The sequence below is a fragment of the Eubalaena glacialis genome, chromosome 15 (assembly GCF_028564815.1).
Source record: "Eubalaena glacialis isolate mEubGla1 chromosome 15, mEubGla1.1.hap2.+ XY, whole genome shotgun sequence".
Lineage (NCBI taxonomy): Eukaryota > Metazoa > Chordata > Mammalia > Artiodactyla > Balaenidae > Eubalaena > Eubalaena glacialis.
The window spans coordinates 86,019,902-86,044,491 of NC_083730.1; the positions used below are offsets into that span (position 1 = coordinate 86,019,902).

General features: G+C 44.6%; 1 protein-coding gene across 1 annotated transcript; it reads left to right on the forward strand.

The window, feature by feature from the left end:
* The first annotated feature begins 1,200 nt into the window (after positions 1-1,200).
* PSMD9 (proteasome 26S subunit, non-ATPase 9) lies at positions 1,201-23,301 on the forward strand. Its single transcript, XM_061169561.1, has 6 exons — positions 1,201-1,410; positions 5,234-5,336; positions 9,540-9,751; positions 12,208-12,309; positions 22,507-22,595; positions 22,922-23,301. Exons 1-6 carry the CDS (start codon positions 1,273-1,275, stop codon positions 22,947-22,949), a joined length of 672 nt encoding a protein of 223 aa, XP_061025544.1. The 5' UTR covers positions 1,201-1,272; the 3' UTR covers positions 22,950-23,301.
* Positions 23,302-24,590: the final 1,289 nt, after the last annotated feature.

Sequence of the window (24,590 nt, forward strand, 5' to 3'; positions counted from 1 at the left end):
AATTTCCCCAATTGTCCCAAGGATGTTCTTTATAGTTTTTTTTTCTTTCTATTTTTTTTTAAGGGAACCAGGATCCAATCAAGGATCACATATTGCATTTAATTGTTGTGTCTCTTTAGTCCTTAATCTAGGTGATTGCCTAGCTTCTGTGTGGATATTTCACAATAATGACCTTTTTGAAGGGTTCAGGACAGTTGTTGGAGAATGTCCCTCAATTTGGGTTTGTCTGCTTGTTTTTCATGACTGGATTCAGGGCAAACATGTTTGACTACCACATAGGTGATGGTGTATCCTTTTCAGTGCAAAATATTAGGGGAGACATGTTAAGATGTTAAATGTCACCGTTTGGTTAAGCTGGGTTCAAATTTGGGCTGTTTATTTTGCTAGTTGGGCAAGTGGGTTATTGAGATGGTTTTCTCAGCTGTCAAATGAGGGTAATAATAATCCTCGTTTATGAGGTTGTTGAATTCATACACATAGGGCCCTTAGAACAGTGTGATGCATTGTAAGTATTTGATAAATTATTAGTATTACTATTATTGTCATCATCAATACTATTTTTACTAAAATTTATAGAGACCTTAATATGAGACAGGCACTGAGTCCAGTGCTCAATACTTTTACCCCTCCAGCACCTAGGACAGTGTATGGTACAAAGGAGGCATTCAATAAATATTTGTTGGCAAAATGTCAGCACTATGAGATAGATTGCTATCAATACCCAACCAACTCACAGATGAGGAAACTGAGGCTCAGAGGAGTGAAATAGTTTACCTAGGTCACTACTGGCAGTAAGAGGCAAGAGCCCAGATTTGAACCCAAGCTTGTAGGCTCTGTGAGACAGGGCATGAGGAATCTGACTATTTTGTAAACCCTCAAGCGCTGTGTAGATGCAGAGCTGAAATGGAGCGCCATGCACAGGGCGCTGGTACATACATGCAGTAGGCGCTCAATACACAGCTGAATGAATGAGGAAAGAAAATGAATTAACTAGGAAGAGTTCATCATGTCCTGGTCGGGGCCAGCGCTTGGGTGGGACCGGGAATCCTTCCGTCTTTAAACCTCCCCTCCACGAGTCACCACAGGACTGCGTGTTCCCGCAGTGTGTGGCTTCCGGTGACCACGCCCCACCGACAAACCCCGCCCCTCGCTTTTCCAGGCTCCCGCGAAAGGCCGCGGTGTTTTGGCCCGCGGGCGGAGCCGTAGTCACAGTCTCCTCGGGCGTCCGCGGTCGGGAAACCGGCCGTCCGGGCTCCCGGGCCGAGGTTCGCGATGTCGGAGGAGGAAACGAGGCAGAGCGGAGGCTCCCCGGAGGCCAGCGGGGTGACTGTCAGCGACTTACAGGAACTGATGCAGCGCAAGGAGGAGATCGAGGCGCAAATCAAAGCCAATTATGAAGTGCTGGAGAGCGTGAGTGTGGGTACGGGGCTCCCGGGCGGGCGTGGGAGGCGCCCCGAGGCCTTCTCCACCCGGCGCCCAGACCCGGGGCGGGGACTGAGAGACCCGGGCGGCCTCCGCTTGAGCTCTCAGCTGTGAATCTCTCCCTCCCTGGGAGGCCCAAGGCGCCGCAATTGCGGCCTCTGTGGGCAGCAGGCAGTGAGGCAAATAACGTGAATAACTAGGAACAATTAGAATTGATGTTCTAGCAAGTATTTGTGGAGTTCTTGTTGGGTGCTGGGCGCAGTTGTTAAGCGCTTGACATTGGTTAACTCGTTTAATCCTCCCAACAACCCTTTGAGGTGAGTTCTGTCATTTCCCCCATTTTAGGGATGGGAAAACAGAGGCATTACTTAAACCTGCCTCAAGTCACAGGGCCAATAAATTTGCAGAGGCAGGGTGATAACCACCTCTATCATCAGTCCTTGTTGAACGGTTACCAGATGTCCTGTGCTTTACTAACCACTTTACCTTAGAGCTTCTTAAGCTTTAGTGTGTATGCGAATCACCTGGAGAGCTTGTTAAAATTCAGATTCTGTTGGCGGACAGATGTGTGGGAGCAGCTACTGCATTTCTAGCAAATTCCCAGCGATGCTGATGGCACTGGCCTAAGAACCCAGCTTTGAGTGACAGGAAAGGCTCGTTATCCATATTGTATAAGGAGGAAACTGAGGCCCAGAGTGGGGCAAATCCTTGCCTAGGGTCAGGTAGGTCGGAAGTGGCAGTGGTGGGGCTAGTTCTTAGGTCTCTCTGGCTCCAAAACGGATACAGGTTTTCTTAAGCCACCTAGTGTAAAACCACAAATCAATTTGCTGGGGAAGAGTAAATGAATTACATTCTATGTAGGGTGGATGGAATGCATTTTAGGTGATGGGAGTAAGATGAAGTATCATATGGAGGTCAGGGTACCATTTTACTGGGCGCTGACTATGTGCCTGAAGGGGGCTGGTTTATGTATGTGTTATATCGTGGAATCCTCTGAACTACTCTGTGAAGTTGGTTTGTTACCCTGAGGTTCAGAAAGGGGAAGTCACTTGTTCAGAGTCACAAAGTGGGATTCAGATCTTATGCCTGTTGAACCCAGAATCTGTGCTTTCAAGTGTTGTGCCAGCAATTTCTCACACCTTAGTTACTTTGCTACTGCAGGCAGGATATGTCTATCTGTATACCTCCTGTACTGTTACTCCCTTGATATTTTTCTTTAAGTTGCCTCACTTTTTTACTTAGTTTTATTTTTAAAAGAAATCTTATAACTTCACAGTATATGAAAAAATGAGACTCTCTTTCCTTAAATATAAGATAAAAGTGTATATGAAGGTGATCCATCCAACTCTCTGTCACCTGATAAATGGATAACTGAAATGTGGTCTATCCATACAACGGGATATTAGCCAATAAAAAGGAATGAAGTGCTGGCACATGGCTACAAAAAGTGCATGAATCTTGAAAACACTATGCTAAGTGAAAGACGTGCATCACAAAAACCACACATTTTATGATTCCATTTATATAAAATATCCAGAATAGGTAAATCCATAGACAGAAGGTAGATTAGTAGTTGCCAGGGGCTGAGGGGTAGGGGGAATGGGAGTGACTGCTAGTGGGTCTTGGGTTTCTTTTTGGAGGGTGATGGAAATGTTCTAAAATTGATTGTGGTGATGGTTTCATAACTCTGTGAATATTCTAAAAACCGTTGAATTGTACACTTTAAATGGGTGGATTGTATGGTGTATGAATTATATTTTGATAAAGCTGTTAAAAACAAAATGGAGAGGCCCAGAGATAACAAGGGATCTGGAGGTGATATAAAGACCAGCACCAAATGGAGACTTTCTCCCTGATTATTGAAGGGTTGACGATAATTAGAAAGGGAATGGGTTATTTAATGCCCTGTGTGTGAGTTGCCAGTGGTGTGGGTCCCAACTTTGGAAAGCAGTGTCTGATGTGGTATTGACTTGGAGAGGCCAGTCAACTCTTAGTCATCGTGGGCAGGCAGGAGGCAGATACAGATATTTAGCCCCTGGCACATTTATACTGTATCTATAGAGAGTCCTGCGCTAAGAGAGTATACGAGACCCCCTTCCCCGCGAACAGGAAACAGTAGGTGTAACCCAGAGGCTTTCAGAGAGAAAGGGACAGACATGAATGGAATCCTTCCCCCGTGTACACTTTCAGAGAGAAAGGTACAGACACGAATGGAATCCCTCCCGCTAGCACGTGAGTACACTAGGCAGCTGGTCTCCGTGCTGATAATTACAGCCATCACTTATTACTTTCTATGTATATTAATTTCCTAGGGCCATATCATAACGAATTACCACAGCTTGGTGGCTTAAAACAACAGAAATTTATTCTCTCACAGTTGTGGAGTCCAGAAGTGTGACCTCAAGGTGTTGGCAGGTTTGATTTTTTCTGGGCGCTCTGAGGGAGAATCCGTTCCATGCCTCGCTCCTAGATTCCGGTGGCTGCTGGCCATCCTTGGCTTGTAGCTGAATCACTCCAGTCCCTGCCTCTGTCTTCACGTGGCCTTCTCTCTGTGTCTCTGTGTCCTAAATCTCCCCCTCCTTTCTTTTATCAGGATACCCATCATTGGATTTAGGGCCCACCTTAAATCTAGGATGGTCTCTTCTTGCTGATCCTTCACTTAATTATATCTGCAAAGATCCTTTTTCCAAATAAGGTCACATTCACAGGTTCTGGGGTTTAGGACTTGGACATATCTTTTGGGGGCCGCTGTTCACCACTCTGTGAGTGTGCCTGGCACTGTGCGAAGCACCCTACATAGGTCAGCTCGTTAATTCTCAGAACAGGTGGGAAGGGAGGTGAGTGCCGTTATTCCCATTTTATAGTTGAAGAAGCTGAGGCCCAGAGAGGTGAACCTCTTAACCAAGGTCACCCAGATTGTATGTGGCAGAATTGAGCTTGAAATCAAAGTCTGACTGAAAATCCCTGCTGTATGTCATATAACATGTTTCATTGCTTTTGTGCACCATGCTCTGACTTATGTAGGAAAAGACTTTAAAACATTAAAACAAGGGAATTCCCTGGCGGTCCAGTGGTTAGGACTCCGCGCTTTCACTGCCAAGGGCCCAGGTTCAATCTCTGATCAGGGAACTGAGATTCCACAAGGTGCGCAGCACAGCCGAAAAAACAAACATTAAAACAAATGTATTGTTTTCCATAGGGAATACATTGCCGTAGTCAAAATTCAAAATCTACAAAAGGATATATAATAGAAAGTCTCTCTCCCTCCGCTGTCCCCTAGCCACCCCGTTCCTCTCCCCAGATGGCAGCTGGGGTTCCAGTTCAGTGTTCCTTCCAGGGATGAAAAGCCTGTTTGAAGGCCCCTTTACATCTCTTTTTATTTTCAGAAGAACCAAAGTCCTGCCTCAACTGGGTGCTCTTTGGGGTTTTTACTCCCCTCCAGCTTCCAAGGCCACCAGCCAGGTGTCAGCTGCCCATAGGAAGGAGGGTTTGGAGGAGTGGAGGAAGAGGCTGGCCTTGGGGATGATGGTCAAAGGAGTCCTTAGTTTTATCTGCGCTGCTCTAACTTCAAAAAAGGAGAGTGGATTCATGCATTACTGGTGTTATTAAAAGTCAGTTAAAAAATGGTGCCCACCACAGAGGGCAGTTGTGAGAGGATGTGGGAAAGGACCTGGTCTGTGCCAAGTGATCAATATATGGCCGCTGTCGTTACTGTCACCTTTATTATGACTGCAGAGGAAGAGAGTCTGGGGAAAGAGGCCCGAGGACTTCATACCTGTGAGATCTTTTTGACCTCATTTCTTCCCTCCAGCAAAAAGGCATCGGGATGAACGAGCCACTGGTGGATTGCGAGGGCTACCCCCGGGCAGACGTGGACCTGTACCGAGTCCGAACCGCAAGGCACAACATCGTCTGTGAGTGACCCTCTCTGGGGATGTTCCCCCACCTTGCAGCAGGGGATGTTTAAGGCACACAGAGGAATCGCCAGTATTCCGTATCATCTGCTTCCCTCGCTTCTGCCTTGATGGGATCATCTCATTGTCCCCATCGAGGGACTGAGAACTGAGGGAATGGGTTAGACTCTAGGGGTCTGTCTTTATGGTTTCATTTTTCATTTTGTTTTTAGGAACTTTGCTTCATTGCGGAAACTTTTATTGCAATAACAGCAGAAACCCAAGTCAGATATTGCTTATGGTCCCAATCAAATCAATTACGTCTTAGGAAATATGTTTAGCTATTAATGATAGTGACCTCACTATGGTCACTCAAACAGAAACTAGCTCAGTTCCTCAGTAAAGACATTCGGAGGTAGGCAGCACAGGGCTGGTCATCAGAAACCCAGGGTCACCATGTCCATGTTCCAGGCAGGAAGAAAGGGAAGGAAGAAGGTAGGAAGGGCACAAGCTCCTATGCCAGCTGGCACCCCTCCTGTTAAGGATCTGTCCTGCAAGTCCCACTCCCACCCCCTGCATCAATTTCTGCTTTCCTCTCATAGGCTCCTCTGCCTGCAAGAAATGTTCCCCACAATGGGCATGTTGCTATCCTAAATAAAATCTCTTATTTATGTGTGTGTATATGTATTGTATGTATGTATATACGTATGTATTTATTGTCAAGGAACAGAGAGAGTAGAAGTTGGGTAGTTTATTAGTCTTCTGTTTCTGCTGTAACAAATCATCACAGACTTAGTGGTTTAAAACGTCACAAATTTATTATAGTTCTGGAAATGAGACATCCAAGTGGGTCTCACTGGACTAAAATCAAGGTGTCAGCAGGGCTGTGTTCCTTCTGGAGGCTCTAGAGAGGATCCATTTCCTTGTCTTTTCCAGCTTCTAGAAGCTGCCCACACTCCTTGACCTGCAGCCCCTTCCATCTTCAAAGCCAGCAGTCACATCTCTCCAGCTTCTGGGTTTGGTATCACATCTCTTTCTCTCCCTCTCCTGCCTCCCTCTTTCACTTATAAAGACCCTTGTGATTACATTGGGCCCACCACCTGGATAATCCAGGACAGTCTCCCCATCTCAGGGCCCTTAACTTAATCACACCTGCAAAGCCCCCTTTGCCATGTAAAGTAGCAAATTCACAGGTTCTGGGGATTTGGATGGGAACCTCTTTGGGGCCACTTTTCATGCTGCCACAGGTAGGCAACCAGCAGTCTCTACCACAAAGTCGTATTAGAAGGGAATTTATCATCCACCTTTCCCCCTTAATGACTTCTGTTTTACCTGTGAATCTTGACTCTATATACAGTGTGCTTTGGTCTAAGGCCGGGTTTCTCAGTGAGGGTACCGGTAGCCCTGGGGTGAGACACAGCTGACGATGCCAAAGTTTCCTCAAAGCCACACTACGATCATAGGACTTCTTAGAGCGTCACTTTTCCTTGAAGATGTTGGGAAAGCATGCCATTTTAATATTGAAACAAATAGGAAGGTACAGAGTAGGGAAAAACCGTGTTAAGACAGTCAGACTGGAGGGAAATTTGGGGCTTTTGGCTAAACCCTTGGACGCCCCAGGGAAGCAGTCCACTCGCTCCCCAGTTAGGAGGATTCTGGGAGAAATTTGAGAAGCCCTAGCCCACAGTGTGAGGGCGGGCACTGACTTAATTTTTTCCAAATGGTTGGCCTGATGTTGCAACACCATTTAGTCTGTTCTTTCTCCATTAATTTGAAACACTAACAATATTGCGTATTAAGTCTTTAGACGTGCTTATGTCTCTTTCTGGGCTTTTTGCTCTGTTCCGTTGATCTCTCTTTTTGGGTGCTAATATCATGCCATCTTAATGACTTTAATATACGTAAGAGTCTGTTTGAGCGAGTCCTTATTGGTCTTCTTTTTTTTTTTTTTTTTAATTAATTAATTATTTATTTTTTTTTGGCTGTGTTGGGTCTTCGTTTCTGTGCGAGGGCTTTCTCTAGTTGCGGCAAGCGGGGGCCACTCTTCATCGCGGTGCGCGGGCCTCTCACTATCGTGGCCTCTCTTGTTGCGGAGAACAGGCTCCAGACGTGCAGGCTCAGTAATTGTGGCTCACGGGCCCAGTTGCTCCGCGGCATGTGGGATCTTCCCAGACCAGGGCTCGAACCCGTGTCCCCTGCATTAGCAGGCAGATTCTCAACCACTGTGCCACCAGGGAAGCCCACTTATTGGTCTTCTTTTGAAAAACTATTCGCACAAGTTTAGTTTATTTAAAAAAATAGACTTAAAAAAAATTATTTATTATTTATTTTTGGCTGCATTGGGTCTTTGTTGCTGCGTGTGGCTTTCTCTAGTTGCGGTGAGCGGGGGCTACTCTTCGTTGTGGTGTGCGGGCTTCCCATTGCAGTGGCTTCTCTTGTTGCGGAGCTTGGGCTCTAGGCGTGCGGGCTTCAGTAGTTGTGGCTCTCAGGCTCCAGAGCGCAGTCTCAGTAGTTGTGGCTCACGGGCTCTAGAGCACAGGCTCAGTAGTTGTGGCGCACGGGCTTAGTTGCTCCACGGCATGTGGGATCTTCCCGGACCAGGGCTCGAACCCCTGTCCCCTGCATTGGCAGGCGGATTCTTAACCACTGCGCCACCAGGGAAGCCCTAAAAAATAAACTTTATTTTTTAGAACAGTTTTAGATTTACAGAAATATTGGGAAAATAACACAGAGAGGTCCCGTATACTCTGTACCTAGTTTTCCCCGTTACTAGCATCTTCCCTTAATATGTTGCATTTGTTATAATTGCAAGTTTGTTTTTTGAAATGTACTTTGGAAACATTTTGTTCAAGGAAAAAATTGTTTTTGATTCTGATTAGCATTGCAGTATATGGTATATAAAGTCATTCATTCCTTCACCCAGCAGCAGTAGCTTGAGACTTGCTGTGTGCCAGGCCTCTCTGAAGGCTCTGGGGTCCTCGTGGAGCTTAGCACCTGGGGGACCTTTTCTGGTCAGAGTGACCGTGTATTATACACTGACACCATTTTAAGTCTTCCTGCCCAGGTTTATGTCTTCATTTATTCAAGTCTGGGCTCCTTCTCGTGTCTGCCCCAGTGGGTTGAGTGCTGGAGGCTCGTAATGCCTGAGGGCCTCACCTGTGCTCCAAAGTGACAGGAGCAGAGGAACAAGGTCAGGTAGCCTTGCGTACCCACAGTCCAAGGTGCCTGGAAAGTCTGAAAGTCTGTGGCCTACAGATGCTAGATGTGGATTGGCAGGCAGTGCTGGTTTGTTCAGGCCTCTGGAGCTCTTCACAGGGAACTGGCTTTTTTTTTTTTTAAGTTTCTTTTTTTTTTGATGTGGACCATTTTTTAAAAGTCTTTATTGAATTTGTTACAATATTGCTTCTGTTTTATGTTTTGGTGTTTTGGCCGCGAGGCATGTGGAATCTTAGCTCCCTGAGCAGGGATCGAACCTGCACCCCCTGCGTTGGAAGGTGAAGTCTTAACCACTGGACCACGAGGGATGTCCTAGGGAACTGGCTTGAATGAGGTGCCGAATCCAGAGTCGTAGAGGAAGTTGTCTTTAGGTTAAAAAAAAAGTTAACCCAAATCCCAGCCACTCTGGTGGACTGGCCTGCAGAGATGACTTACTTGACCCACACAGTCGTTCCCAACGCTTGAGTTAACCGTCAGTACTGAAAAAAATCAGAAGGTTTCATCCCCGAACTCCTAATTTCCAGCTTTTCTCCCTGTTGCCTCTCCCAGACTGAATATCACCAGTCATGTGTTGGTAGACTTGGCATCATTTTTCCTTCTAGAGGCATTAAGAGAAAAGCGAAATCCTTCTTAGCCCCAGCCTGCTCTACTTGTGTTTGCCGCTTGTGAGCGTTTGAGTTTGTGGCCGTGGATTCAGCTGGTCAGTTCCCTCCTTCTCCTCACCTTTCAGGTCTCAGCCGAGACGGTGCTGCCTTTGGGGAGCCTTCCCTGATCTCCTAGTCATCGAAGTCATCAGGTGTCATTGTAATCACTTGTCCCACAGCTGCTTTCCTTGCAGGACCATAAGCTTCATGAGGGCAGCCCCTCTGTCGTGTTCACAGATAGGTCCTCAGCTTCTAGCACAATGTCTGGCATATAATAAGTGCTCGTTAAATAGTCAGTGAATGAACGTGTGGGTCTTGTGTCCTCAGCTGTCTTCTCGGCCCCTGACACGGTGCTCTCCTCCAGGCTTGCAGAACGATCACAAGGCGTTGATGAAGCAGGTGGAGGAGGCCCTGCACCAGCTGCATGCTCGCGACAAGGAGAAGCAGGCCCGGGACCTGGCCGAGGCCCACAGGGAGGCCATGAGCCATGGCCTGGGCCAGAGCCAGGACCTCAGCCCCGCTCAGGCCTTTGCCATAGTGAACAGCATCAGCCCCGGCTCCCCTGCCAGCATCGCAGTAAGCCAGGGCCTGGCCCGCTAAATCCACACCCCGAGGGCGCCTTGGGGCAGGGTTGGGGGTGGGAGGCTGTGGACAGACAGACCCACGCGCTCACCAGTGCAGAAGACGCTGGTGAAGGCCCGCTGCAGCCCAGCAGGAGTCGGCCCCTGCTGCCCACTCAACTAGCTGCAGAGCGACCCTGGGACACAGGGTGAATGTGGTAGATGTCCCCGGAGAGGGAAAGAGGCTCTCTTCTTGGGGCCGATTTTAGCTGGGCGTTGAGTAATGGACACGAGAATGACAACAATAACTGCCACTTGCTGAGCCCTCGCTTTGCACCACGTGTCCTGCCAAGTGAGTTATAGCTTACCTGGTGTGTTTAGAAAAGTTTTAACAGCTTTATTGGGATATAATTCACATACCATAACTTTAACCCGTTTAAGGTACATATATGATTCAGTAGCTTTTAGTGTATTAACAATCAATTTTAGAATATTTTCATTATCCCAAAAAGAAACCCAGTGTCAATTCGCCATTACGCCTCAACCCCCACATCCCCCCAGCCCCTGGCAACCACCAGTCTGCTTTCTGTCTCTATGAATTTGCTTATTTTGGACATTTCATATATACGTAAGTGGAATCATACAATATGTGGTCCTCTGTGACTGGCTTCTTCCTCTTAGTATCATGTTCTCAAGGTCCAGCCATGTTGGAGCATGTATCTCAACTTCATTCCTTTTTTAATTTTTTTTAAAATTTTATTTTTTATTTATTTTTTTAAATAAAAATTTTTTTATTGGAGTATAGTTGATTTACAATGTGTTAGTTTCAGGTGTGCAGCAAAGTGAATCAGTTATACATATACACATGTACATATATCCACTCTTTTTTTTTTTAATTTTTTTTTTTCTTTTAAAGATCAAATTTATAGAGAGAATGTTTTGCTTATTTCTTTTAAATTTTATTTATTTATTTATTTATGGCTGTGTTGGGTCTTCGTTTCTGTGCGAGGGCTTTCTCCAGTTGTGGCAAGTGGGGGCCACTCTTCATCGCGGTGCGCGGGCCTCTCACTATCGCGGCCTCTCTTGTTGCGGAGCACAGGCTCCAGACACGCAGGCTCAGTAATTATGGCTCACGGGCCCAGCTGCTCCGCGGCATGTGGGATCTTCCGGGACCAGGGCTCGAACCCATGTCCCCTGCATTGGCAGGCGGATTCTTAACCACTGCGCCACCAGGGAAGCCCCTATCCACTCTTTTTTTCTTTTTTTAAGATTCTTTTCCCATGTAGGCCATTACAGAGTATTGAGTACAGTTCCCTGTGCTATATAGAAGATTATTATTAGTTATCTATTTTATATATAGTAGTGTGTATATGTCAGTCCCAATGTCCCAATTTATCCCTCCCTCAACTTCATTCCTTTTTTACTGCTGAGTTTAATGTGCTGTCTGGATAGACCACGCTTTGTTTATCCATTCCTCAGTTTCCATTTTTTGGCCATTATGAATAATGCTACCGTGAACATGATGTACAAATTTTTATGTGTACCTGCATTTTGTTGTTGTTGTTGTTCTGCCTTAGTCTAGTCTTTTTTTGAATTTTATTTTGTTTATTTATTATTTATACAGCAGGTTCTTCTTAGTTATCCATTTTATACTTACTAGTGGATACGTCAATCCCGGTCTCCCAGTTCATCCCACCATCCCCCACCACTTTCCCCCCTTGGTGTATGTGCACCTGCGTGTAATATTTAATCCCACAGCCGTTCTCTGGGATAGGTACTAATCTACCCCATTTCACCCATGAGGAAAAGCCTCAAAGACCTGAAGTACCTCGTGCCAGGACGCACAGCTTCTAGAAGGTGGACCTGGGTCCTGCCAGTCGTCTTTAGTGATCACAAGACTGCAGGTTACACACAAGCTCTGTTTTATTCACCACTGTGTGCACAGCATCTGGCACAGGGCTGTCGTCAGCCTGTGACGAGTATTTGTTGAAGGGATGGGTGAATTGTGAGCTGTGTTCTTAGTGTGACAGGATCACTCTAGTCCTGGGTCAGTGTTGTGCCCGTGGCTGCTTGCCTGGGGGCCTTTAGGGCCAATGCGTCTAAATTCTGACCCCTGAACAAAATAGGCCAGATGGGCCTGCCTCTTCTTGCCCCCAAACCTGGGTCAGGACCCCAGAGAGCTTTTCCCCATTTTCCTCCAGGCCTTTACAACTGCCAGCTTTTCTCAGACACTGGGCAGACCTGGCCACCTTTTATTAGATCTGCCCCTGGAGGAACCCCCGGAGGAGGTGGCCCAGTTATCCACCACCCCTCCCTGCCCGAGGTATCTAAATCCCAGCCTCTTTGCATCGCGCCTGCCGTTCTCCCCTGTAGAAAACACGCTTATTAAATTGGGAACGTATGGGAGGGTAAAGAACACCAGAAGAACATTTAACCTCTAGCCTGATTTTCTGTTTGCCCTTCTCTCTTTAGGGTCTGCAAGTGGATGACGAGATAGTGGAGTTTGGCTCTGTGAACACCCAAAACTTCCAGTCGCTGCAGAACATTGGCAGTGTGGTCCAGCACAGTGAGGGGGTGAGTTGGAGGTATTACGTGGCATCTGACCAGTAACCCTGGAATTGCCGGGGCTAGGAAACGTGGCCGGGGCCTTTGACGGCTGCCCTCAGAGTGCTGTTTCTCAGGCACAGTCCCCGCTCAGGGCCTTCGCATTTGCTGTTCCCTCTGCCTAGAATGCTAATCTTCTTCCCTTACCCCCTCACCTTCCTTCCTTCCCTCCCTCCTCTTGTACAAATGCCACCTTCTCAGTGAGGCCTTTCTAGCCACCCTGTCTAAAATACCCCTCTCCTGCTTCCTATCCCCGTTTTCATTTAACAAGGTTTCTTAGAGATCTTTTCATCTCGGCGCACACCTCGCTCTTTTTCACTGCTGCATAGCACTCCATGGTATGAATGGATAGAAGTTTGTCCAGCCACTGCCTTATCAGTGGACGTCTTGTTCATTTCCAGTTTTATGCCAGTGTGAATAGTCGTGCATACTTGTTCACAACTGTGCACACCTGGAAGTAGAATTACAAGCTCTCAGCAAATGCACACTTAAGATTTTAATAGGTAATTTGAAAAAGTTTTACGAATTTGTACCCTGACCAACAGTATGTGAGTCCAGTTGTCCCTCAGTATCCACGGGGGATTGGTTTCAGGACCAGTGCAGATACCAGAATCTGTAGATGTTCAAGTCCCGTGGTTGGCCCTCTGTATCCACGGATTGTGCAGTACTATATTTATTGAAAAAAATTCACATGTAAGCGAACCTAAGCAGTTCAAACCCGTGTTGTTCAAGGGTCAACTGTGTATCATATCATTAGCAGTACTCTATTATTGATCTTTCAATAACTTTGCTAAAATGCCATCTTGTTTTAATTTGTATTTTCCTGATTACCAGTGAGATTGAGTACCATTTCTATGAATTGTCTGTTAGTCTTTTTTCCCACTTATTTTCTATTGGGTTATTTGTCCTTTTTAAAAATTGATTTGTAGGAAATCTTTCTATATTCTATATATTAAATCTTTGCCTGTTTACACATTGCATATGTCTCTCCTGATTAGCTCCTTTTCTTTTAACTTTCTTTATGGTAACTTTGATTACTTGAAAGTTTTTTTTTTAATTCACTTAGATATCCATTTTGTTAAATTTATCAATATTACAGGGCTCTTTGCTGCCAAAACCATACCTGAGGATTAAAATAAAGAAATACAGTACAGTGCCTAATAGTGTAGTACTGTTCAAACAGTAGTATATTAGAACTTGATTTGTGTGCTGTTTGATAATTTCATTCCTTGAAGATATAATAAAAGTTGAAATTCAAAATAGGCTGCAGCCTTCTAGTTTCCGGCAGAATATGCCATTAAAAAACACTTCCATGTAACCATCTCATCTTGTTTCTCAGTAATGTAACCCCAACAAAACTTTTTTTGGCAAAGATCCATACTTTGCAGGAGAAATATGGGGCTCAAAGTCCAGAGAAATTACTAAAGTTTTTGGTTCCCAAATGAAATCTTCAGTTCAACCGACAATTCTTGGTTTGTCTTGCACCCACTCAGCCCCCACTTGGCCACACTGCTCATCCATGTGTAACTCATCAGAAGGCAGACATCGGGCCAAGAAACAGTTGGCCAGTGTTGGCACCCTGCTAGAGGTCAGGCCCTCATTTCTGCACTGACTGACACCTTCATCAAGTCTGTATTTGTGTGGAAGTTTAGAATTCTGATTTTGTCAAATTCATCAGTTTTTTGCTTTATGGCTTTGGCATTTTGTGTTTTCATAAAGAAATTCTTCTAGTACTTTTATTGTTTTGTCTTTAGCTTTTCTTTAATCCATCTGGAATGTATCTTTTATTATTATTATTATTTATTTATTTATTTATTTATTTTTGGCCACACCGTGCAGCGTGCAGGATCTTAGTTCCCTGACCAGGGATCAAACCTGGGCCCCCTACAGTGGAAGCTCGGAGTCCTAACAACTGGACTGCCAGGGAATTCCCTATTATTGTTTTTTATAACAGTTTAATTGATGTACAATTCACATAACTTATAGGTCATCCATTTAAAGTGCATAATCCAGTCGTTTTTAGTCTATTTATAGAGTTGTGCAACCATCACCACAATCAATTTTAGAACATTTTCATTACCTCAAAAAGCCTTGTACCTATTAGCAGTCACTCCCTATTCCCCCCATATATACCAACCCCTGGCAACCACTAAACTACTTTCTGCCTCTATGGACTTGCTTATTCTGGACATTTCATATAAATGGGATCATACAATATGTGATATTTTATGACTACTTTCACTTAGCATAGTGTTTTCAGGGTTCATCCATGTTGTAGCATGTGTCAGGAACTCATTCCTTTTTTTTTTTTTAATAAATTTATTTATGTATTTATTTTTGGCTGCGTTGTGTCTTCCTTGCTGCACGCAGGCTTTCTCTAGTTGCGGCGAGCGAGGGCTACTCTTTGTTGCGGTGTGCGGGCTTCTCATTGCGGTGGCTTCTCTTGTTGCAGAGCATGGGCTCTAGGCGTGAAGGCTAAAGTAGTTGTGGCATGCGGGCTCAGTAGTTGTGGCTCGCGGGCTGTAGAATGCAGGCTCAGTAGTTGGGGCGCACAGGCTTAGTTGCTCCGTGGCATGTGGGATCTTCCTGGACCAGGGCTCCATCCCGTGTCCCCTGCATTGGCAGGCGGATTCTTAATCACTGCGCCACCAGGGAATCCCAGGACTTCATTCTTTTTTTATGACCGAATAATATCCCGTTGTATGGATAGACCATATTTTACTTATCCATTCATCAGTTGATGAATATTTAGGTTGTTTCCACTTTTGCGCTATTATTATAGGGTAATACTTCTGTGAACATTCTATGTAAGTTTGTGTGTGGTCATATGTTTTCATTTCTCTTGGGTTTATAGCTCATCTGAAATTAGTTTTTCTGAATGGTGTGAGGCGGGGCACCAAACTTAATTTTTTTCCCCAAATGGACAGTAGTTGTCCCAACACCATTTATTGAAAAGTTAGTACTTTACCCACTCATTTATATTGCCATCTCTGTTATATAATTCTTATGTGTGTGATTCTTTATTCTGTTTCTTTGGTCTGTTTGTTCGGAGCCTTTCTGGGTTCCCTGGAACAAATCCATTTGTCTCTGCTCTGCTTCCCTTTAACCCCTGGCCATAAAGGGTGTATTATTTGTCTGTTGGTGAGTGAGAAATCACCCCAGAGCTTTAGCAGCTTGAAGCATCAAGCATTTATTATCTCATACACTTTGGGGGGTCAGGCAGTGTCCAGGAGCCGTGTAGCTGGGTGGTTTTGGCTCGGGGTCTCTCATGAGGTTGTGGTCAAGATATAGGCGAAGGCTGCAGTCATCTGAGGGCTTGACTGAGGTTAGAGAATCTGTTTCCAAGATCCCTCACTCACATGGCTGTTGGCAGGAGGCTTCAGTTCCTCATCACAAGGGCCTCTCCACAGTGCTGCTTGAATGCCCTCACAGCGTGGTGGCTGACCTCCCCAAGAATGGGCGGTCCAAGTGAGAGCAGAGAGGAGTCAGCAGCACCTGCTCTGACTCAGTCTCTGAAGATTCACACTCTCACTTCCACTTTATTCGTTAGAAGCGACGAAGTCCGGCCTACACTCAAAGGGAGGGGAATTAGGCTTTAGCTCTAGAAGGAAGGAATTTCAAAGAATTTATCCTTGTGGCATGGTACCTTTGTTACCTCTTTACTGTCCCATCATCATTTTAGTGAGATTTCTAGAGATGATGCAGATGTAGCTTCATTCTGTTATGTTTACCCAAAGTCTCTTTTTCACTCCTTCCTCCCCACCCCACCCCCAGCTTGCTAGTGTGTCATAGTTTACTCACATCTCTTGGGTACCTTGCTGCACATACTTTTAAACTTTGTAGTTGTCTGGGCTCATTGTTACTAGTTTGTTTTGTAAATATGTCTTTTTTTTTTTTTTCCTGGTAGAGGTAATACATACACATGGTAAAAACAGAACCAAAGAACATGTAATGAAAAACCTCCCTCTCCTCCAGGTGCATTTCCTGTCCTCCAAAGGCAGCCACTTTCCAACTGTGTGTCCTTCATACATCACACAGAGCTACTGGTTGCTTTCATTAAGGTCTAATTGACCCACAGCAACATTCCCCCTTTTCAGTATCCAGTACTGTGAATTTTGTCAACTGTATGTAGTTATGTAAATGTCACCACATGAAGATACAGAGCAGTTCTACAGCCCAAAATGACCTCATGCTTTTGTAGTTAAGCCCTCCCTGCACCCCCATCCCCCGGAAATCACTGATCTGTGCTCCATCCCTGTAGCTTTGCCTTTTCCAGAATGTCATATAAGTGAAACTGCAAAGTATAAAGCCCTTCAAGTCTGGCTACTTTCACCCAGCGTCATGAATCTGCGGTTCTTCCACGTTGTCACGTGCATCTGTAGTTCATCCCTTTTCACTGCTGAGTAATGCCCCACTGTGTAATGAGCCCCAGACTCTTCATCCATTTCCCAGTGTGGGGCATTTAGGTTGTTTTCCAGTTTTTGGTGATTACTCATAATAGCTACTGGTTTTTAATTTGTCTTTTCCAGTTAAATATATTCTTAGGCTCTTTATAGGCCTATAAATCCTTTTTTTAAAAAAATTGAGGTATAACTGACAACTAACACGATATTAGTTTCAGGTGTACAACATAGTAATTCAATATTTGCATATATTGGGAAACGATTGCCACAGTAAGGCTAGTTAACACCTGTCACCGTACATAGTTACACATTTTTTTCTTGTGATGAAGACTGAAGATTTACTCTCTAACCACTGTCAGATATGCATAGAGTATTACTGTATACCAGAATGCACAGCGTGGTGACTATAGTTAATAATACTGTATAAGGCCTTCTTTACAAAAGTAGTCATTGAACGTTTTCTAACAACAGAACCTTTTCTTCAAGTGAAATTTCCTGGGGAATTCCAATATATCAAACAGATAAAAGCTGAGCTGCTGGGATAGGCTAGAGGGGGTGGGGGGACCTCACGCCCTCAGGGTCCAGGGTCCTCCTGGAACCAGAGCCCAGCTTGAGAATCAAGGATCTGGGTTTCCATGGTCTCTGCTCTGTGAATTAAAAAAAATTTTTTAAAACCCCGCAGCATTCTATTGTTAGACTTTTAGGTACTTTCCAATTTTATGGGAACCTGAAAATTAACACTCTTGTAGACAAAGCTCTGTTTCTTTAGATAATTTTCTAAAGGTGAGTTTCTGGAATGCATATATTTTCAAAGGAAAATAACCTTGAATTAAAATAATTTTTCTTTATTATAAAAATAATGTGTATTTTATTCAGCCATAAAAAGGATTGGTATACCGATATGCTATAACATTAATGAACCTTCAAAGGATTTCTGGTAAGTGAAAGAAGCCAAACAGAAAGGGCCACATATTTTATTTATTTATTTATTTAAATTTATTTATTTTATTTATTTATTTTTGGCTGCGTTGGGTCTTCATTGCCGCACGCGGGCTTTCTCTAGTTGTGGCGAGCAGGGGCTACTCTTTGTTGCGGTGCATGAGCTTCTCATTGCGGTGACTTCTCTTGTTGCGGAGCACGTGTGGGCTTCAGTAGTGTGGCATGCGGGCTCAGTAGTTGTGGCTCACGGGCTCTAGAGCACAGGCTCAGTAGTTGTGGCGCACGGGCTTAGGTGCTCCACGGCATGTGAGATCTTCACTGACCAGGGATTGAACCCGTGTCCCCTGCATTGGCAGGTGGATTCTTAACCACTGTGCCACCAGGGAAGTCCCAGAAAGGGCCACATATTTTAGAATTCCGAAATGTCCAGAATAGGCAAATGCACAGAGACAGAAAGCAGATTGGTGGTTGCCAGGGGCTGGGGGAGGAGGGAATGGGGAGTGATTGCTAATGGGTATGGGGTTTCTTTTTGGGTGATGGAAATGCTCTGAAATTAGTTAGTGGTGATGGTTGGACAAGTCTCTGAATTATATACTTTAAAATGGTGAATTTATTTTATATGAATTATATTTCAGTAATAAAAATAATGTGTTTTTATTGTGAAAAAAAATTACACAATGTGAACGTATTTCAAGTAAGGATAAAAGTCCTGGATTTCTCCTTGCCTTGTAGTACCTTCCCTGCTCTGAGTCCTGGGCAAGGTGCAGGCGCTACAACAGGGAACAAAACAGGTCAACCGAGGGTCCACGGGAACATTTTGGTGGGGGAGATGAGCATTAATCAAATAATCGCAGATATGTAATTGTACACTCCAATGAGTGCTATGAAGGGACAGTTCAAGGGGGCTAGGAGAGCAAATAGTGGGGTTCTGATGTAGTTTGGGGTTGAAGGAGAGTGTTCCTGAAGACGTGGCCTCTAAGTGTATTGAAGTTTATCAAGACCGGCAGGGAGAGGAGCCCACCAGCAGGGTCAAGGCCCTGAGGTGAGAGGATCAGAGAAGGCTGATTGGAACCCAGAGCAAGGAAGAGGGGGAGAGGGGAGGAGGCAGGGCCCTTCTTCATTGTTCCTGAGCAGCAGTAGAGAGCCGTGCACTTTTCCAAGCTGGAGAATAACAGCTGTAAGCAGCTTCGTGCCTTGAAAAGATTTCTCCAGAGGTCAGGTAGAGAGCTGATTGGAGGGCTGACAGAGTTTTAGCAGCCAGGTCAAGAGATGGTGGTGTCTTTGACGAATGGGCTGGAGGTGCAAGTGGGCAAATCAGAAAGACATTTAGGATGTGCCATAGGTAGAAACCCTCTGGATTTCTAGCTCTTCCAGGGCCATCATTTCCAGAACTGGAAGCACATCAGTGAAGCTCTCACACGTTTTCTGGGTGTGGGTGTGTATGTCTATAGTGATTGCTTTTTGAAAAAGAAGTCACAAATAAGACCTACTCTATGTACTGTTCTGGATGTTTCCCCCTTTGAAGGGATTTCCATGTTGGTACACGTGTGTCGGTACACATGTACCATATTCCCTGGCTTGGTTTCTCGTCGTTCGTTTAACCAGCCCCCCATCCTGGACATTTAAGCCGTTGCCAATATTTGGCCACCACAAATAGTGGTGTCGTGAATATTCTTGTGTGAGGGTTTCTGTCAGAGAGATTTCTAGAAGTGGAATTACTGGGTTAAAGGCAATGCACATTTACCGATTTGATAGGTGTCATCAAGGTGTCCTCCCAGAAGCTTGCGATAGTTCATGTTCTCTCCAGTAGTGTATGTGAGTGCTTATTTCTTGACCCCTCCCCAACTGTGTTATTGTCAGTCTTTTATTCTGTGACAATCGAGGTGAAAAATGGCGTCTTTTTTTGTTTTTCTTCATGCTTTATTTTTTCCAATTCAGAGATCCCATTGATAGATCTGCCTTAATATTTTAAAATCATGGTAAAATATACATAACATAGAATTTACCATTTTTAAGTGGCATTAAGTACATTCACATTGTTCGGCAACCATCTCCACCACCGTCTCTAGAACTTTTTCATCTTCCCAAACTGAAACTCTACCCATTAAACACTAACTAGTCATTCCCATCTCCCCAAGGTTCTGGCAACCACTAATCTACTTTCTGTCTCTATGAATGTGACTGCTCTGTATACAGCCCTCTAAGTGGAATCATGCTATATTTGTCCTTTTGTGACTCATGTGTTTCACTTAGCATAACGTCTTCATGGTCCATCCAGGTTGTTACATGTGTCAGAATTTCCTTTTTAAGGCTGAATAATAGGGACTTCCCTGGTGGTGCAGTGGTTGGGCATCTGCCTGCCAGTGCAGGGGACACGGGTTCGAGCCGTGGTCCAGAAGGATCCCACATGCCGCGGAGCAACTAAGCCCGTGCGCCATGACTACTGAGCCCGCGGGCCACAACTACTGAAGCCCACAAGCCTAGAGCCCGTGCTCCGCAACAAGAGAAGCCACTGCAATGAGAAGCCCGCGCACCGCAACAAAGAGCAGCCCCCGCTCACCGCAACTGGAGAAAGCCCGTGTGCAACAACGAAGACTCAATGCAGCCAAAAATAAATTTATATTAAAAAAAAAAAGGCTGAATAATATTCTGCTGTGTGTATATACTACATTTTGTTTATCCTGTAATCCATTGATGGCCACTTGGGTTGCTTCTACCTTTTGGCTATAATGCTATTCACCATTTTGGTGAATAATGCTACTATGAAATGGTTATACAAATATCTGTTCCAGTCCCTGCTTTCAGTTCTTTGGGTATATACCAATATGTTTAATTGCAGGTTGATATGGTTATTCTATTTTCAATTTTTAAAAATATTTATTTATTTATTTTGGCTGTGCTGGGTCTTTGTTGCTGTGCGCGGGCTTTCTCTAGTTGCGGCACGCGGGCTTCTCATTGCGGTGGCTTCTCTTGTTGCGGAGCACAGGCTCTAGGCGCGCGGGCTTCAGTAGTTGTGGCTCGCGGGCTCTAGAGCGTTGGCTCAGTAGTTGTGGTGCATGGGCTTAGTTGCTCCACGGCATGTGGGATCTTCCTGGACCAGGGCTGGGGAATGGCAGGCGGATTCTTAACCACTGTGCCACCAGGGAAGCCCTATTTTCAGTTTTTTAAGGAATAGTCATGCTGTTTTCCATAGTGGCTGCACCATTTCACACTCGCACCAGCGGTGTACAAGGGTTACGATTTCTCCACATCCTCACTAACTCTTGTTATTTTGTATTTTGTTTTTTTTTTTTTTTTTTTTTGATAATAGCCATCCTAATGGGTATAAGGTGATATCTCATTGTGGTTTTAATTTGCATTTCTCTAATGATGAGTGATGTAGGCCATCTATTCATGTGCTTATTGGCCATTTGTATATCTTTTTTGGAGAAATGTTTAAGTTCTTTGCTCATTTTTTAATTGGGTTGTTGTTGCTGTTGAATTCTTTATATATTCTGGATATTAATCCCTTAGATATATGATTTGCAGATATTTTCTCCCATTCTGTGGGTTGCTTTTTCACTATGTTGACAGTGTCCTTTGATGTACAGAAGTTTTTAAATTTGATGAATCTTGTTTTAATTTGTAATTTTCTTTGGTGTGTATTGTGCCTACTTTAATTTTTTTGTTAAGGTAATACATACGCATAGTAAAGAAGAAATAATGGTACAGAAAGATATAAAAGTAAATGTCTTCTTCTCTTATTCCAAACTGCTAGTGCTTCTTTCTGGAAGTAACCACTGTTAACAGTTTATCTTCCAGAAAACTTTGTATGCACCAAGCAACACATATGTCTATTTATTTGTATTAATTAATTAATTAATATTATTATTTTTGGCTGCGTTGGGTCTTTGTTGCTTCGCGCAGGCTTCCTCTAGTTGCAGCGAATGGGGGCTACTCTTTGTTGCAGTGCGCGGGCTTCTCATTGAGTTGGCTTCTCTTGTTGTGGAGCATGGGCTCTAGGTGTGCGGGCTTCAGTAGTTGTAGCACGTGGGCTCAGTAGCTCCGCGGCATGTGGGATGTTCCCGGACCAGGGCTCGAACCCATGTCCCCTGCACTGGCGGGAGGATTCTTAACCACTGCGCCAGCAGGGAAGTCCTATGTCTATTTATTTATTTATTGAATTTTTAGAGCTTTTATTTTTTTATTATTATTTATTTTTAAATTATTATTATTTTTAAATTGAAGTATACTTGATTTACAACACATATGACCTTTTAGGACATATATTCAAATGGATTCATACTTTGCTGGTTTTGTTTTGTTTTTACTAAACAAACTGCTATTCACTATACTGTATTTGAACAATACCTTATTGAGGGATATTTTGGGTGTTTTAAGTTTTTGAAATTTATAAACAGTCCTGGGATAAATGCTTTGTTCATATATCATCTTGTACTTTTGCAGAATATATCTTATATGCACCTTTTAAAGATGCTTTGTTGTTGCTGGGGGCAGTTGTGTTCTTCCAGGAAGACGGTACCAAATCTGTAGCCCCACTGCCTGCCCACAGAGTGCCGCGTCCTCCACATTCTCAGCAGTTGTAGGAATTACGCCTAAAATAAGCATCCTTACTACCAGTCTGGTGGGTGGGACTTCCTTGGAGGTCCAGTGGTTAAGACTCCACGCCTCCACTGCAGGGGGTGTGGGTTTGATCCCTGGTGGGGGAACTAAGATCCCACATGCCGCGCGGCCAAAAAAAAAAGGACAGTATCTCAGCATTCTAGCCTGAATCTCTTTGAGTACTAAGGAGGTTGAACATAAAATGAGCTCATTTTCCTTTCAGAAGCCCCTGAATGTGACAGTGATCCGCAGAGGGGAGAAATACCAGCTTAGACTCGTGCCAACACGCTGGGCGGGAAAAGGACTGCTGGGGTAAAGTATCCGTGTCCGTTCATTCACACTGCAGCGTGCACTGAATGTTTGCTAGACACAAAGCTGCGGGCAGGAGGTGGGGTCGTTGGGAAATGAAGGGAATTTCCAGACTGCCTGTAGCAACTCATGATAAATCCTTGTGGCGGGAATGAGATTCCAGGTATGGAGGTGGAGGGAGCCCTAGTCGCTCTGGTTCTTTTATTAACTGGATGTTTGCTTTGAAAGAATGAAAGCATGTAGGTGAAAAGCTCAGGACGGCTCACCTCTGATCTTCCTGAATGGAGCCACCAAACTTACACTGTTCCTTTTTTTTTTTTTCCTTCCAGCTGCAACATTATTCCTTTGCAAAGATGATTGTCCCTGGGGAACAGAAACAGGAAAGCATATTCCCTTGCCCCAGACTTGGGTCTAGTGGGCATTTCCTCCTTCTCTTCTCTTCCTGAAGCTCAAGGATCTGGAAGAGGCTGGGAGCCTGAACTTCTAGGTGGTGGAAACGCTGTGGCCTCCCAGTGTGATCTCTTGGGATTAACGCATTGTTAAAAACTTGATTTGTGTTCAGCATCTTTTGCAAATTAGGCCATGGCCCTAAATGGGAATCCTCTGGATTGTGAGCAAGTGGGTGGGAGTTATTCTGGTAGCTGCTGATGTGACTTTATTCTTCTAGAAGTTTTGTTTTTTCCCCCCAAATAAACAGTTTTACAGTGTTGATATGACCATGTTATCACCTCAACTGAATTTCCTATGAACTTCTCAAACCAAAGCTCAGATGGGAGTTAGATCAGCCTCATAGAAAGGTGGGCAGAACAAACTAACAATTGTACTGAAGTCAAGATTTGACCAACAACATCTCTGGGACATCATCCTTTAGTGAATGGGGGTTCCAAACGCTCAGGCTGCACCTGCGTTTGCACTGCAGCATTGCCGCTCTGGATACAGGATAATTGAATCTCCTGGCCCTGCCCTCGGATCAGCACTTTTGTAGACTGCTAAGGTGTGTTGACATTGCTGATGGGAACCAGCAGTGTGTGCAGAGCTGTCTTCTTGCAAATGCTGATTCCTCCTTCCTTCCTTTTATTTTCTCTCTTTAACATGGCAAAGTGAGTTTCAGTGATTCCTAGTGCCTCCGTGTTTTACTTTTTTTCCTCTCTTCACTGTATGACAGTGTTTTATTTCCACAGTTCTTGCAGACCACTTTCTGTTTCAGAGGGCATCTGGCACATTCTACTGAGGCATGCTTGGGTTCCTCAGGACTGGATTTGCTTGGCTTAGATACAGATACCAGCTCGCCCTGACGGGAGTCAGTACTGGGTGTGCTTCCAGCCATGGGTGCTCATGCTCGACTGGAAAGCCTTCCTGTTGAGTGTCTGCCCCCAAACACCATGTACTCTAGCCGAATATCCACGTGGATTTCCCCCCTTGTAGCCACAGACGTGCTGTGTTTATCAGTGTTTGCTGTTTAAATTGTTTTTCTAATTCCACGTGTTTTCCAATCTTTTATAAGCCCTAGACTATAATAAACACAGCTTGTCCCATCCAGCAATCCCTTTTATTTTTTTGAGATGTATGCAAATGCATCAACCAGCATCGGGGTATGAGGGTGGGGTGGGGATGGAGAGACTCATTCACATCCTCCTAAAATGATAGCAGCAGAGAGTCTTCTGCATCAGTGCCTTTGGCTGGTTTCCTGCAAGTCCCCCCTTCAGAAACCTCAGGGTGGCCACGCAGGTGGGCTGTCTTTTGTGAGATTCTAGTGGAGAGACACTTTGAGGTGGAATCATCCTAATAGATTTAACAAACTGGTTTGGCAGAAACGTTATGTGATAAGATAATGTAACCTATGAAACGTTTAATCCCAGCTGGCTAAAATTTTCCGCACAACATGTAGTGCCCGGGCGAGGAGGTGGGGAGGACAGCTGTGTGCTGCACCAATGAGACGGGGAAATTTAGTTTGCTTTTGACATAATTTTATCAAACCGTTCGTACTTCTTCACATAA